The sequence below is a fragment of the Dromiciops gliroides genome, chromosome 1, assembly GCF_019393635.1.
Source record: "Dromiciops gliroides isolate mDroGli1 chromosome 1, mDroGli1.pri, whole genome shotgun sequence".
In the NCBI taxonomy this organism is placed as follows: domain Eukaryota; kingdom Metazoa; phylum Chordata; class Mammalia; order Microbiotheria; family Microbiotheriidae; genus Dromiciops; species Dromiciops gliroides.
The window spans coordinates 412,279,000-412,292,294 of record NC_057861.1 but is presented as its reverse complement, the minus strand read 5'-3'; the positions used below and the strand labels follow the sequence as shown (position 1 = coordinate 412,292,294).

General features: G+C 38.1%; 1 protein-coding gene across 1 annotated transcript in view; it reads right to left on the bottom strand.

The window, feature by feature from the left end:
• Positions 1-3,948: 3,948 nt before the first annotated feature.
• PLCXD3 (phosphatidylinositol specific phospholipase C X domain containing 3) overlaps positions 3,949-13,295 on the bottom strand; it is a 224,771-nt gene continuing 215,424 nt past the window's right edge. The window contains exon 3 of the mRNA XM_043975568.1: positions 3,949-5,348. Coding sequence (XP_043831503.1) covers positions 5,192-5,348 — 157 coding nt within the window. The 3' untranslated portion in view covers positions 3,949-5,191. The remainder of the gene's footprint in view (positions 5,349-13,295) is intronic.

Genomic DNA, 13,295 nt, shown 5'->3' with positions numbered 1-13,295 from the left:
CTCTACAGACTATTGGAGCATTTGTCATTGGGAAAACATACATTTCAGAACAATGAGTAAAACTGCCTGTGACAAAGTAGTCACTACTGAGATATGGCAAATACAGCATCCACACCATTAGCTTTTGCATCACTGAGGAGTTTAAAAAGATTAAAATGCAATCGACAACTTGCTTTTTTTTTTTTAAGAGAGAAAAGGACAAAAGAAGAACTTGCTGAAGATATCCTGAGGGATAATATTCATCATTTCCTTGTTTGGATTCATGGCAGGAGAATTCTACAAGCCCTGATCCTATGGGGAGGTTAGGGACCTGAAGGGTGAAGAAAGCAGATAGGAGCCACTTTGGTCTTTAGACAAGGAAAATGAAAAAATCACAAGAAAGGGAATTTTTCCTGAGACTTCCAAGCTTCCCTGACAGAAATTTAAAATGGGGAAAAAAACCAAAACAAAAACCACTACCATTTAAAAAGATATTTTGGAATTTCAAAAGTACTGTAAAAAGTGAAAGTGAAAGTTTGGGGTCATTCTCATTTCAGTCCATTTTATTGCATCAGTGTCTGTAATTGCTGAGAGATGCTAAACTCTTGCCACTGGGCACTCAGGCATCACTTCTCCTGGTGATAGTGTATTTCTCAATTGGTTTTTGATGGTTTTTTCCCTTTCAAATATTTGACTATAAGGTTCTGCCAACCCCCTTGAGAGAAACTTGTCACAGGAGTTAAAATATCAAGAAATTCAGAATGAGTGATTAAAGTACAATATCTACTTCAGAGGGAAAATAAAAACCAACAAAAAGAAAATGTAACGCTTTCATTTCAGGTAGTATACCACCAGAAATGAACTTTCTAAATATGGCTGTGAGAAAATATTAGAGTCATCACCTAAAAATGTCCTTAGATCATTTAAAGATTTCTGCTCCTTTTTTTATTTTGCTAGTGAGTTAACAGCAAAAGACAGATAGGCTTTTTTGTATAACTTATAATGAGTGTAGGCAGGTAAGAGAAATGGGAGAACTGATAATATTTGATGTCAACTTACTTCCTTCTTTCCTTTTTTCTTCCTTCCTCTTCCCTCCCTCCCTTCTTTCTTCTCTTCTCCCTTCCTATTCTTTATAGGATTTATGAATGGTGTATTTTGGAGGATATGACTAAACACAAAATCCATCAAGATGTACCATTTTACATCATTTGGGGGCTAGCCCTGTAGTCTTTGCACACACTACTCCCAAGGAAGTCAATGGGAGCGTACTTTCTTCAATCTAGGCTCACAATCAACTTGCTTAGTATTTTATATAGTTGCAGAGACAGGGCAGAGTCCAGCAGAAACCATATCCTTTGGAATGATCTATCTCTTTTCTTTTTTTTCTGAACAATAAGGATTTCAATCTAAGGAACATTACTTCTGGCAATGCTATCCTTTGCCATGGCATTAAAGCCTTCTCCACACATTACTAGTCAGTAAGACATGCATCTTTCACCATCATTTTCTCTGCACTTTAGAATGAGGGCAATTCCAATTCTCCACATTGCCTGCTCCATATGTCGCCATGGAAATGGGTAACAATGGATTGAAAATAGCTTTCACATAACAAGGTTTCTTTGTGTATATCATTAACAGTAATTTTTTTTAAAATGCTCCTCCCCCATGAAGAAATTTCCCACTTAGGCTCCAGAGAACCTGCAGTTGGTTTGCTTGTTTGTTTTCCAGCACCCAAATGACAAACAAGATGAATCCAGTGCCAAGCAAACATCACAATGAAGCTAAGAATCTTAAAAAGATACAGCACAGCTACCACAATAGAGGATTACTTTTTAAAAACACATTAAAACATTTTTCTTATATATTTATAAATGAAATCCTTATGTCATTGCATGTGTGCTTGGCTGAAAAACCTCCAGAGAAATTTGTAACAAGAGGTCAGTTACAGAGAAAACCTGCTTAAAAAGACATTTTAAGAGATACCAATTCATGAGTTCAATAACCCAGTGATCTTTTTTTTCCTCATGCTATTGAATGTAAATAGTATAAGAAAAAAGATCACTGGGTTATTGAACTTGTATGGATGAACTTGTGAATATGTATATACATATATATTCCAATTTAAATATATTCCAATTATGTATATATGTATATAAATTCATATACATACATACATATATATTCCAATTGGAAAATATTTCTGGGGCAAAGAGACAATAGAAACCAGAGCCTGATGGGTTGGGGTGGGGGCATTTAATTTACCTTCCTAAAATAACTGGGAATGCATACTGTAATAGTTGACTAAGTACACCAGAAAGTACGATCAGATTCTTCATTTTTAAAAAGTTGCTACCACATATTTTGAATTCTAAAATATTATAAAGTAAGTTTAATCAGACTTCCTTAATGTTTCACAGGAAGATTTTTATCTGAAAATCAGAGGGATGTGTGCATGTGTATGTGCATATAGGTCTGTGTGTGTGTGTGTGTGTGTTTGTGTGTACAATTGTTTTGCTATGCTGTGTATGGCCAGAAATATATGAAGCTGATACGTACACATAAATATTATTCCATACATATGCAAACCTAGTCACCTATTCAAATACACTATCCTAGGTATCATTCATTTTTTGATTCCTTTTTAAAAGTGGTATAGTGGAAAACACTGGCCTTGGGTTCAGGGGAGCTAGGTTCTGCTCCTGACTCTGACACTTATTAGCTATGTGACTATGAACAAAAATCTCAACTTCTTCAATTGTAATCTAAGGCTAATACTCCTACTCCCTACCTCACAGGGTTGTTGTGAAGAAAACACTGTTAATCTCACCAGTGTGATATAAATCAATTATCATTATTAGAAAAGAAGATAATAAACACATTTTTTTCTGGTCACCAGGTTTCCCAGTTGTATAATCTTGATCACAGGTTCCTTTTCAGTTGTTGAGATTAATCAGCTAAGTTGGGTTTTTTATTTCACTGATATTTGCATGTTTTTTATCAGATATTCATTGATTTAACAGAGAAATATCTAGAAGGTGGGGTCTTTAAAGAGTTCTGGTAAGGAAGGGTGTCCCGATTCCCAGGTCAGTTTTTAGTGCCTAGAAGTAAGTAAATGTATTCTTGCAATATATAACCTGTGTTGTAAAAAGCTTATCAAAATTCAGACAAACTTTGAAAGTTTGGTCCTTAGTGAATGCAATAATTCAATTGACCTTTACTAAAACCAGGATTAGGGGCTGATCCTGGAGTCAGGAGGACCTGATTTCAAATCCAGCCTCAGACATTTACTAGCTGTGTGACCTTGGGCAAGTCACTACCCTATTTGCCTCAGGTTCCTTATCTGTAAAATTAGCTAAAGGAAAAGGGCAAAACACTCCAGTATATTTGCCAAGAAAACGTCAGATGGGGGTCATAGAAAGTCCAACACAGCTGAAATGATTCAACAACAATACCAAGATTCCGTTTTCTGTGGAATTCAGAGGGTTTTGTTAATTTTATCTTCAAAGTAGCCTGCTGAGGCAGTTGGAGAACAGTTGGCTTTCTTTTTGTACTGGGTTATAGTTTGGGAAAAGGGCATCCTAAAAGGTCAAATTATTTACTCAAGGTCATACTTAAAAGCTTCTGGTGCAGGCAATGCTGGTCCATCTTTGATTGGTCCTGTACTGCCTAGACCAGTGATTTTCCTTTTTTGAGGCTATGCAGTCCTTCTGTGTTCTTTTGCCCACCCCTGCTAAAAGGTAGAGAAAATAATGGGTCAGATTCCAAGTAAATAGGACTGCCAGAACAATACTTTATTTCGTTTTTTTTTTTTTTTTTTGCAGGGCAATGGGGGTTAAGTGACTTGCCCAGGGTCACACAGCTAGTAAGCGTCAAGTGTCTGAGGCTGGATTTGAACTCAGGTACTCCTGAATCCAGGGCCTGTGCTTTATCCACTGCGCCACCTAGCCGCCCCCTACAATACTTTATTTCAATGAACCCCCAGGGATGACTTATGTGCCCTGCCTCATGTGTGCCAGGGAACACAGTTTGAGAACCACTTCTCTAGACCATATGCCATCCTTCTGTCTCTATTAGACCTCCAATTTGAAAGACTAAGACTTAATTCACTGGTCCACATTAGAAAATATACATCTACTTAGGATTGGTGCTTAATTGTTCTAAAAACTTAGGCCCTATCTTCTAGAACAAGTCTACTGGCAACAGAAAAGTTTATCTTCCTTCATTCATGTCTCATTGCAGTTGTTGAGATTAATCAGCCAAGTTGGGTTTTTATTTCACTGATATATACATGTTTTTTATCAGATATTCATTGACTTAACAGAGAAATATCTAGAAGGTGGGGTCTTTAAAGAGTTCTGGTAAGGAAGGGTGTCCCGATTCCCAGTCACTTGTGGTGACCTATCATTTCCAGGCAATGGCAAGACCGGCATTCTTTTTTTAAAGGGATTACTTACACCTTAACCAGCATCTCCTTCTCCCTTTATTTTTATTATTTTTTGCTGTAGAATTGGCACTCAGGTTTTTATCAGAAGAAGTTCTGACTCTATATTTATAGCTGCCTTAAATAGAAATACTGCAGATCCTGTTCCTTTCACACATACACACACACACATGAATGATTATGCTATCTGGGTTTACTAATGCTAGAAATATTTTTAGTCTATATTTTCTATTGGGTCAAAACTGGAGTTGGGGGCGGGGACTGGGACTGACCAGCCATCTAACTACAAAATTGGGCAGGCTTTTCATATTTTATTAAGTCTCCAAAAGCCAATAAGTTACATCTACCTGAATCAATCTCATGTCAGGTCTACAATTGTTGCATGCCTTATGCTGACTTTGATAAATGGGAGAGGCATGGTGGGTGGAGCATGTATCTTAATCTTGAAAGTAGAAAACGCAATTAAACAGACACTCATAAATAGAAGCCACAGCAATTAATTGTGATAAAACATCGAACAGGTCTTTTCTATCCCTAACACTAGATACAAGAATAGACTTGGTTTCTCAAATGGGAACATGAAATATTTATAGAGGTGCAGATCATGATGAGAATCACTGAAAAAAAAATGTTTTCCCCCCTTTTCCCACCCACCCTAAGCCCTAAACACTTCCAAGATTCAGTGGCATAGAAGATCAATATGTTCTAAGATAATATGCCTAATACAATTGGTCTTCTCTATTTTACTCCTGGCCATTTCAAACAGTACTATCAAGTTGTGTCTGCTTCTCCTTCCTCAAGGACATAGTTGAGTTTGATGACCGTGCTGATAAAATCCCCAAGTTCTACAAAATCAGCAGTGACAATGTTGATGCCGCTTTCTCCAGGTTTCTGAGTCCGGACCCACTGCATCATGGCGGGGAGAGCTCTAATGAGGAAACAAAAAAAAAAGAAGTTACACAGGAATGAAGGAGAGAGAGAGAAAGAAAAAGAGAGAGGACATATTTCACAGCACTACAATCCCCAGTCTTTATTCATGGCCAACAAAGTGGGTCTCTGTGTACATACAGCTCAATCATGGCTACATAAAGTGAAAGGAGTCGAGAAGGAAATCATTAAGCCTATGTCCCCTTCAGTGGTAGGCTGTGGCAAAGTCTATACATTTTACAAGGGAAGGAATAGGCCCTAGGGAGCAGATGAAGTTTCAAAGGGAAGACCCTAGGCTTTAGAGCATATAGAATTAAAAGCCATGGTGGAATTAGGGGGTGTTGCTGATCAATAACCCCTGCCACATAGGCAGCTAGAGAACAATTGTTTTTCTGTTCCAAGTATCACAAAAAGGTTTGAACTGGTGAATTAGTGCATAAAAACACCTCCCCTAGAGGACTATGAAGACAACTTAGTGGCATAATGGATAGAATGCTGGAATTGGAGTGTTGCAATAAAATCTGCAATAAAGAAAAACTGGGGCACAAAATTCCAAGTATTATCAATTTATTAGCAAGGCTTGCAATTGCTAATAAAAGGGATCCAAGGATCCTCCATAGTCAGGGATACCTTGGGCAGCAGAAAAGCCTTTTTTAATACAGTGAAAAGATAATAGGTTAGATGAGTTGCCAAAAATAATTCTGTGATGAAAACTAAACTAAGGCTGTAACTGGTCTATAACAGAGGTAAAGGGTGGGCTTACATTTGGCTTGACTCACAAGAAAGGATCTCCAGGACCATGGCAACAGGGAAAACACAGACATGAACAACATCCTCTAGAAGGTCCCATGTCAGTCACTCCCCTACACCAGGCAAAACATCCTATGACCAGGTTTACTCATTTACCCTTCCCCCCCACTCCCGCTTCTCCATTGTAGAGTGAGACAGATTTGAGTCCAGGCTATAACCCAGAGGAATAAGGAAGTTAAACTCTTACAAACTCTACTACTAAGGCTGATACGATAAAATCTGATCCTTAAATATTGATTCCAGTGATTAGATAAAATTGTCAATAAATAATACAAAATAGTATAGGGTATCAGTTTTAAATTTCACAGGTTCAAGGAAGACCTAAATTCAAATTCTGATTTACAAATTTTCTACCTCTGTGTGACTGGATAGGTCCCTTAACCTCTCTGTCCATAAGTTTCCTCTTCTGTAAAGTGAGAGAGTTGGGTTTGATAAAAGCTGTGGGCCCATCCAGCTCTAAATCTAAGATCCATTGGGCTTTCATGGACCTGGTGAGGTTTCCACCCTGAGCAGGCTACACTTGCCATGATTTGAATTGAAGGGAGACCAGAGGGGGTCAGCATTCTCCACAATGGAACCAAAATCAATATTATCTACATATATATCCATTCCCTTGGTTTGACAATTGTATCCTTATAAGCTTATTAAACCTCTCATTCTCCTTCCTTGTTTTGGGTCAGTCACTTATACCCTTCCAATATGTGGTTATAGGATGACTGCCAGCAGCCCTTCTAAGATACTCTTTCCTTCAGGGATAAGACTTTGAGGGGAAACGAACAGACTTAGGCTGTGACCTGGCTGAGGGATTGTCATAGAAAATAGTAAGTGAGTATCAGGTGCCCAACCTCCTAACAGAAAGTGTCTTAGGGAGGGTATCTAAAAGCATCTCTAATGATCACCTGTCTTGTGCCAGTGTACATAGAAACATCTTCCTAACAGAATAACTGAAGAAAGATCACCAGACTCTCTCTTTCTGGCTCTATAGGGTTTAATAAACACCTCTTTCTTCAAAACCACATGGCAGGAAGGGAGGACCAGCCAAAATCTTCCATGCCTGCAGAAATCCAAAAGGATTTCTCTCTGTAGGCCAGTTTATGCTGCTTCAACCTTCAAGATGCTGACCAGAGGACCAGGTTAATGCTGCCATCCTATATAGAGTAGCTACAAAGGTAAGAGGAAGTGTTTGACAACTGCTTCCTGAAATCTCACCGCAAACTTTTAAAAGGCTTCCCAGTGATAGAATCTTCCTTCCTTGTTCTTATTTTTCATCCTTGGATAATGACCCATCTCAATAAGTCTGTGTTTTGTTTATAATCCATTGGTCCACTTCAAAAACTCAAGTTTACCTCAGATCACACCAGGTTACATAGTTATCCCTTCCACTTCTCAGGGGTTAGGGGGTATGTGTGCCCCCACAATATGGGAAATCCATGTAAAATTTTCTGAACTTCTCTTTGTACCAGAGAAGAAGTCTGAATTTTTTTCTTTTTCTTTTATGGGGTATTTATAGTACCTTACTATAAAATTTTGGTTGATATTATACAATTATCTATCTATCTATCTATCTATCTATCTATCTATCTATCTATCTATCTATCTATCTATCTATCTATCTATCTATCTATCTATATCGATCTATATCTATCATCTATCTATCTATCTGAGTTTCTAAACTTTTTCTGTGCCATATGCTGGTATTTGAGTGTCTTCTGCAGCTTCAGCAAAACTTCCCATTTAATTTCTTATGCTGACCTGAGATATATAGAAACTGCAATGGGGAAAGCAGCAATGTGGAAGGGATAACTACACATTGTTAATGAGCTCATCTCACAACCACTGTCTAATTGCATAAATCTCCCTTCATGTTCCAGAGGGCATTAGCTTCTATACTCACCCCTACCCCCACCCCTTTCCTCTTCACACTCCCTGGAGCAGCAAGTCTTGACATAACTTTAGCTGGGTTGCCATTGGGGAGGTCAGAAATATTCGTGTTACATTGGAAAGGTTCCTCTGTCCATGTGTTGTGTGTGGTTGAATCTCATCTTCTATAACATTCGACTGGGTATTTTTATTGTCTCAAGCTGTTGTTTAAAATTTTCTCCAATGTGCATCTGGTCTCTCCAATAAGGCTATACAATCCTCGAATGCAGGGAAGATCAAATGATTTAGAACTAGAAAGAGGGATGAGGATCCAGCCCCTTTATTGTGTATATTTTTATATATTTTACAGGAAACTAAGGTCCCTTAAAAACTGATGCTTTTTGTAGGTATGGAAAATAAAATATGCTTTGAAAACCTTAAATCTTTATATAAATTTTAGCTCTTATTATATTGCTTGAGATCACACAGGAAGTAAGCACTTCCTATTGACCTGGCTAAGGCCAAATAATCAAACATTATTAGGCACTTACTGTGCTCCAGGCATTGTGCTAAGCATTGGGGATAAAAATATAGGCAAAAAGATAGTCCCTGCCCTCAAGGAGCTTACATTCTAATGACATGTCAAAGTCCAGGAAGTGAAATATAGTTGGTCTGGACCTTCTTCAAAATGGAGTTTCTGGAAAAAACTCACCAATGGATGAAGGCGATTCAAACTCATATCTTTTGATTTGAAATCTGGCACTCTTTCCACTATACTAACTTGTTAATTAAGATGATATCTTAGAATTCTTTTGTAATTTTCCTCCACTCTCCCCTCATTCCTAGTACCAAATATATCAAATGATGGTGATTTCATTAATCACTTATTGTATTTTAACTACTAATTCAATGGTCTGTTTTTTAAAAAAGGTTGGAGTAAATTCCCCAGGAATCTAAGATAAATATCTTCTTGGGATTCACCTGCCCCTTGCCTTAAGTCACAACCCCTTCCATTTGAGTGGGAAACTGGGTTTATTCAGTTATTAAAGCTAAATAGCATATATGGATGGGGGCGGAGTAGGAGTAGTTTGAGGGAGAAATTCTCAACTTTCAATGGAATATTCCTATCACTTTCTCCATTCTGAGTAAATATTCAACAACCTGAGAAACAGGCAAAAGCAAAGAATCAGCTTGGTGTATACCATTTCCACACAGTAATATTTATTACCAAATAAGAAAAGAGAGAATTAACAAACTATTATTTTCATCTTCTGGGGATAATTAGGAATTAAATGCAAATGAAAAAGATCCTTATAAATGAAAAATAACTTTCTCTTTTAAAATATAACAATTTTTTCAAGATCAAGAAACTAGCAATGAAAAAGAAAGACCCAGTTTTAGATGAAAAATTGAGGCTGGACACATAACAATGAAAAGTGGGAAGATACACTGCATGATTTGGGAGGTTGTAAAAATGGGGGAATATGAGACTGTGACTATATACAAACCAGTCTGGATTTTTTGGGGAGAGGGGTCAGGGGGAAGGGAAAGAAACAGGGAGAGGAAGAGATGAAGAGAGGGAGAGAGAGGGAGAAGGAGAGGGGGAGAGAGGGGGAGGGGGGAGAGAGAGGGAGAGAGAGAGAGAGAGAGAGAGAGAGAGAGAGAGAGAGAGAGAGAGAGAGAGAGATGGAGTAGAAAATATATAATCACTTATTGGAAGATGTAAATAGAATTCATATTTCAGGTAGACATTGGGCTCATTTACAGTTCTGGAATTCTTAGTGACATACAGTGGGGAAGGGAAGTTCATCAGCTATGTGACAATATATAGCTACCCTATACTAGGGTACATTAGGAAACCAAGATCCTATTCCCAGCTGTAACCTATACTACAAGTGAGTCTTGTTATATCCACCAGTAGAGTATAAGCATATTAATGTCAGGGACTATATCACTGCTGATTCTGTACTACCTAGAGAGTGCCCAGTACATAGTAAACACTTAATATTTGTTGATTTATTAGCTAAGCAACTTCCTCTGTCATCCATTTTCTTCATAGTTTAAGAAGTTGAAGCAAGATGACACCAGCCATGCCAATCAATAAATATGCCCTGGGTTTGTCTATTGAACTGGCTCTGGAATAATCTCTACAGCATGATGAGGGCAGTGATTTATTTCTTCAGTAATTACATGCTGGCTGCCCTTCATTAAGAAAATGCATTCTATAGAGCACCCATACTCTTTTTTTTGTGGGACAATGAGAATTAAGTGACTTGCCCAAGGTCACACAGCTAGTAGCTGTCAAGTGTCTGAGGCCAGGTTTGAACTCAGGTCCTCCTGTATCCAGGGCTGGTGCTTTATTGACTGCTTTATCCACTAACTGCCTCCAAACCCATCTTTTACCCCTTCTCCCTCCTCCCCGCCTTGGCCTGATAGGGCAAGATATAGGAGGCATTTGACCACAATCCTTGGAATAGTCAGAAGCAACTGAAAAGAAAAAATAACAAGCTATCGTGGAGTGAAAAGTTTCCCTCTTTTCAGTCCTGGGTGTAGTGGGGCCTTGGTCTCACATCAGTATTAATTTTCCCCACCCTATCCCAGCCACAGATTTTTTTTTTTGGTAAACTACATAGGGTTAACAGAATTCAGATCAAGGAAAAGGTGGCAGAAAGAATGATGAATGTGCAATCACAGCAGCTGACATTAATTCCTGGTTTTAGGATTTACTACCTGCACGACCTTGGACAAGTCATTTATCTTCTCTAGGCTCCAGTTTCCTCACCTGTAAAATGAGGTGTTGGACTGTATGATGTCTGAGGTCCCTTCCAGTTGGAAATCTATGAACCTTTGATTACTTTCATCCAGTGCATGGGGATTCATTAAAGATCCCATCTTTCCTGTCTCTGAATAGCATTCATTTCAATCTTGCCCTTTTTGATTCTCTGTAGTTCTATTCTCTTAGATCTCAGAGACAACCTATTTAGTCTTTATAGACATACCTGACCCATCTGAATATCTGAAGCCATATTTACTTAGATTGAATATAGAGATTATTTGAAAAAAATGTGGGTATAGATTTCTTAGCCTACAGATATTGTATATAGAAAGAAACCAAAGAGGCATCAGCTATTTAAATAGTTCACAAAAGGAACAGCTAAAAATGAAGTGAATTCTTTTTTTTTTTTTTTTTTTAGTGAGGCAATTGGGGTTAAGTGACTTGCCCAGGGTCACACAGCCAGTAAGTGTTAAGTGTCTGAGGCCGGATTTGAACTCAGGTACTCCTGACTCCAGGGCCGGTGCTCTATCCACTGCGCCATCTAGCTGCCCCATGAAGTGAATTCTTAAGGAGATAGAAGTAGATATATTTATAATATACTGTACAATTCCTTTTAAGTTGGATGCCTCCAATTCAGGCCTTTATTACCTTTCACCTATCTTCTGAAAGTGCTTCCTGAGGGTATTCCCTTTTACATGGTCTCTCTAAATCCATTCTACAAGCTGCTACCTGATTAATCTTCCTGATTCACAGACCTGATAGTGTCTTTTCTTTACTAAAAACAAAACAAAATTCTGCAGTGGTTCTCTAATGGATATTGTAACAATTCGAATGATGCCACCTGCTGGAGATTTATTGTAGAAAAGCTCCACCATGAGGAGGTCTCTGAGGGCAAGACCATGTGTCTTTTCTTTGATGTCAGGAAGTGATGTTTGCTTGTGGGAGGAAGAAGGTGGAGGCTGACACTCTGACTCTTGCTCTTTCGTGTGGACTCTGGTGGAGAGCAGAGCTAGAAATGCGCTCTTCCCTTTAATAGATAGATGAATCTGGGCCTTTCTCTTTCCCTTTACCAAATTCTATTCTCCTTAATAAATGCTTAAAAGTCTAACTCTTGCTAAAGCTTATTATAATTTATTGGTGACCACTCATTAGATATTTTAGACAGTATAGCTAGAATTTTAGCCCTTATAATATGGAAGAAACATAGAACACCTTTGCTGATATTCTAGACCTTGAAGAAGAGGGAATGATCAGCAGCATCTTAACACAGCAGGGCAGTCTAGGGGTACAGGATGAGGACTGAAAAAAGGTGACTGCATTTGGTAATTGGATGGCACTAATGACCTTTGAGAATGGCATTACAGTAGAATAGTTAGTGGGAATGGAAATCACTTTAAGACACTGAGCATGGGCCACTTTTCTAGGAAGTTTGGAAGCAAAGGAAAGGAAAAAAAATGAAATTGTGGTTGGTTGGATTAGAAGGGTTGAGGGAAGGGTTTTTCCCCTTAAAGGATTGGGAGACCAAAACATTTTTGCTGGTAGAAGCCAAGGAGCCAATAGACAGAACAGATTGAAGAAGCATGAGGAGAGATGAAGGCATCAACAAAGTAGAGTGGAAAAAGTCCTCCATTTAGAGCCAAAGTACTTGGGTTCAAATCCCAGCTCTTCCAGTTATTGTATATGTGACCTTGGGTAAGTCACTTAACACTTAAACTCTCTGGGAGTCATTTTCCTTATTTGTAGAAGGAGAAGCTTGGACTTTATGACCTCAAATGTCTTTTCCAGCTCTCGACTTATGATCTTACAATGCCATGGGGTCAAGATAAACTGCAAAAAAGAGAAAAAAATGGTAACGGGAGTAGGCAAAATAGCATGTAATCAAGGATGTAGTTAAAAAGAGTAACTATAGGAAATGGAGTGATTCCTCTTCCCTGAGACAAGAGGTAAAGAAGAATGAGTCATGGTACCAAATATATTGTTTAAACTTTGTTCAGATAGTACTATACAAGTGTATTTCATCCATTAAGATGATCCACAGGTAAGAATTGTTATGTAATTGTAAAGTGATGGTACTTTGTGTTATATATGGCTAGTTCTTGCTATTCTTCATTCTCTTTAGAAATAGACTTCTCATATTTCAATTCAATTTCAAACAAACAAAAATAAATGTGAAAGCCAAGTCAGATCCCTATTACTCAGAGACTGTTAAGAATGATGCAAGGTATGAATACTTACCATATAGGATTAGAAGATACAAATACTTCTAAGTCACTATAATTATTTGGAGCTGTTAAGCAAGTCCCTGTATTTGCTTGTGTTTGACAAGTGTGCTAAAGCTTCTATGCTTAGGAAAACAGAGCCTCCCCCTGACCATTTTCATTGCATGGAAGCCAATAAAGCTTTAATTCTTGGTTTCTTTCATTATCCCTATTTAAAGAAGAGTATTTTAATTCCACTTAGTCCTACTCAAATTTCAGTATAACCACTCCTCCCCTCCCCAAA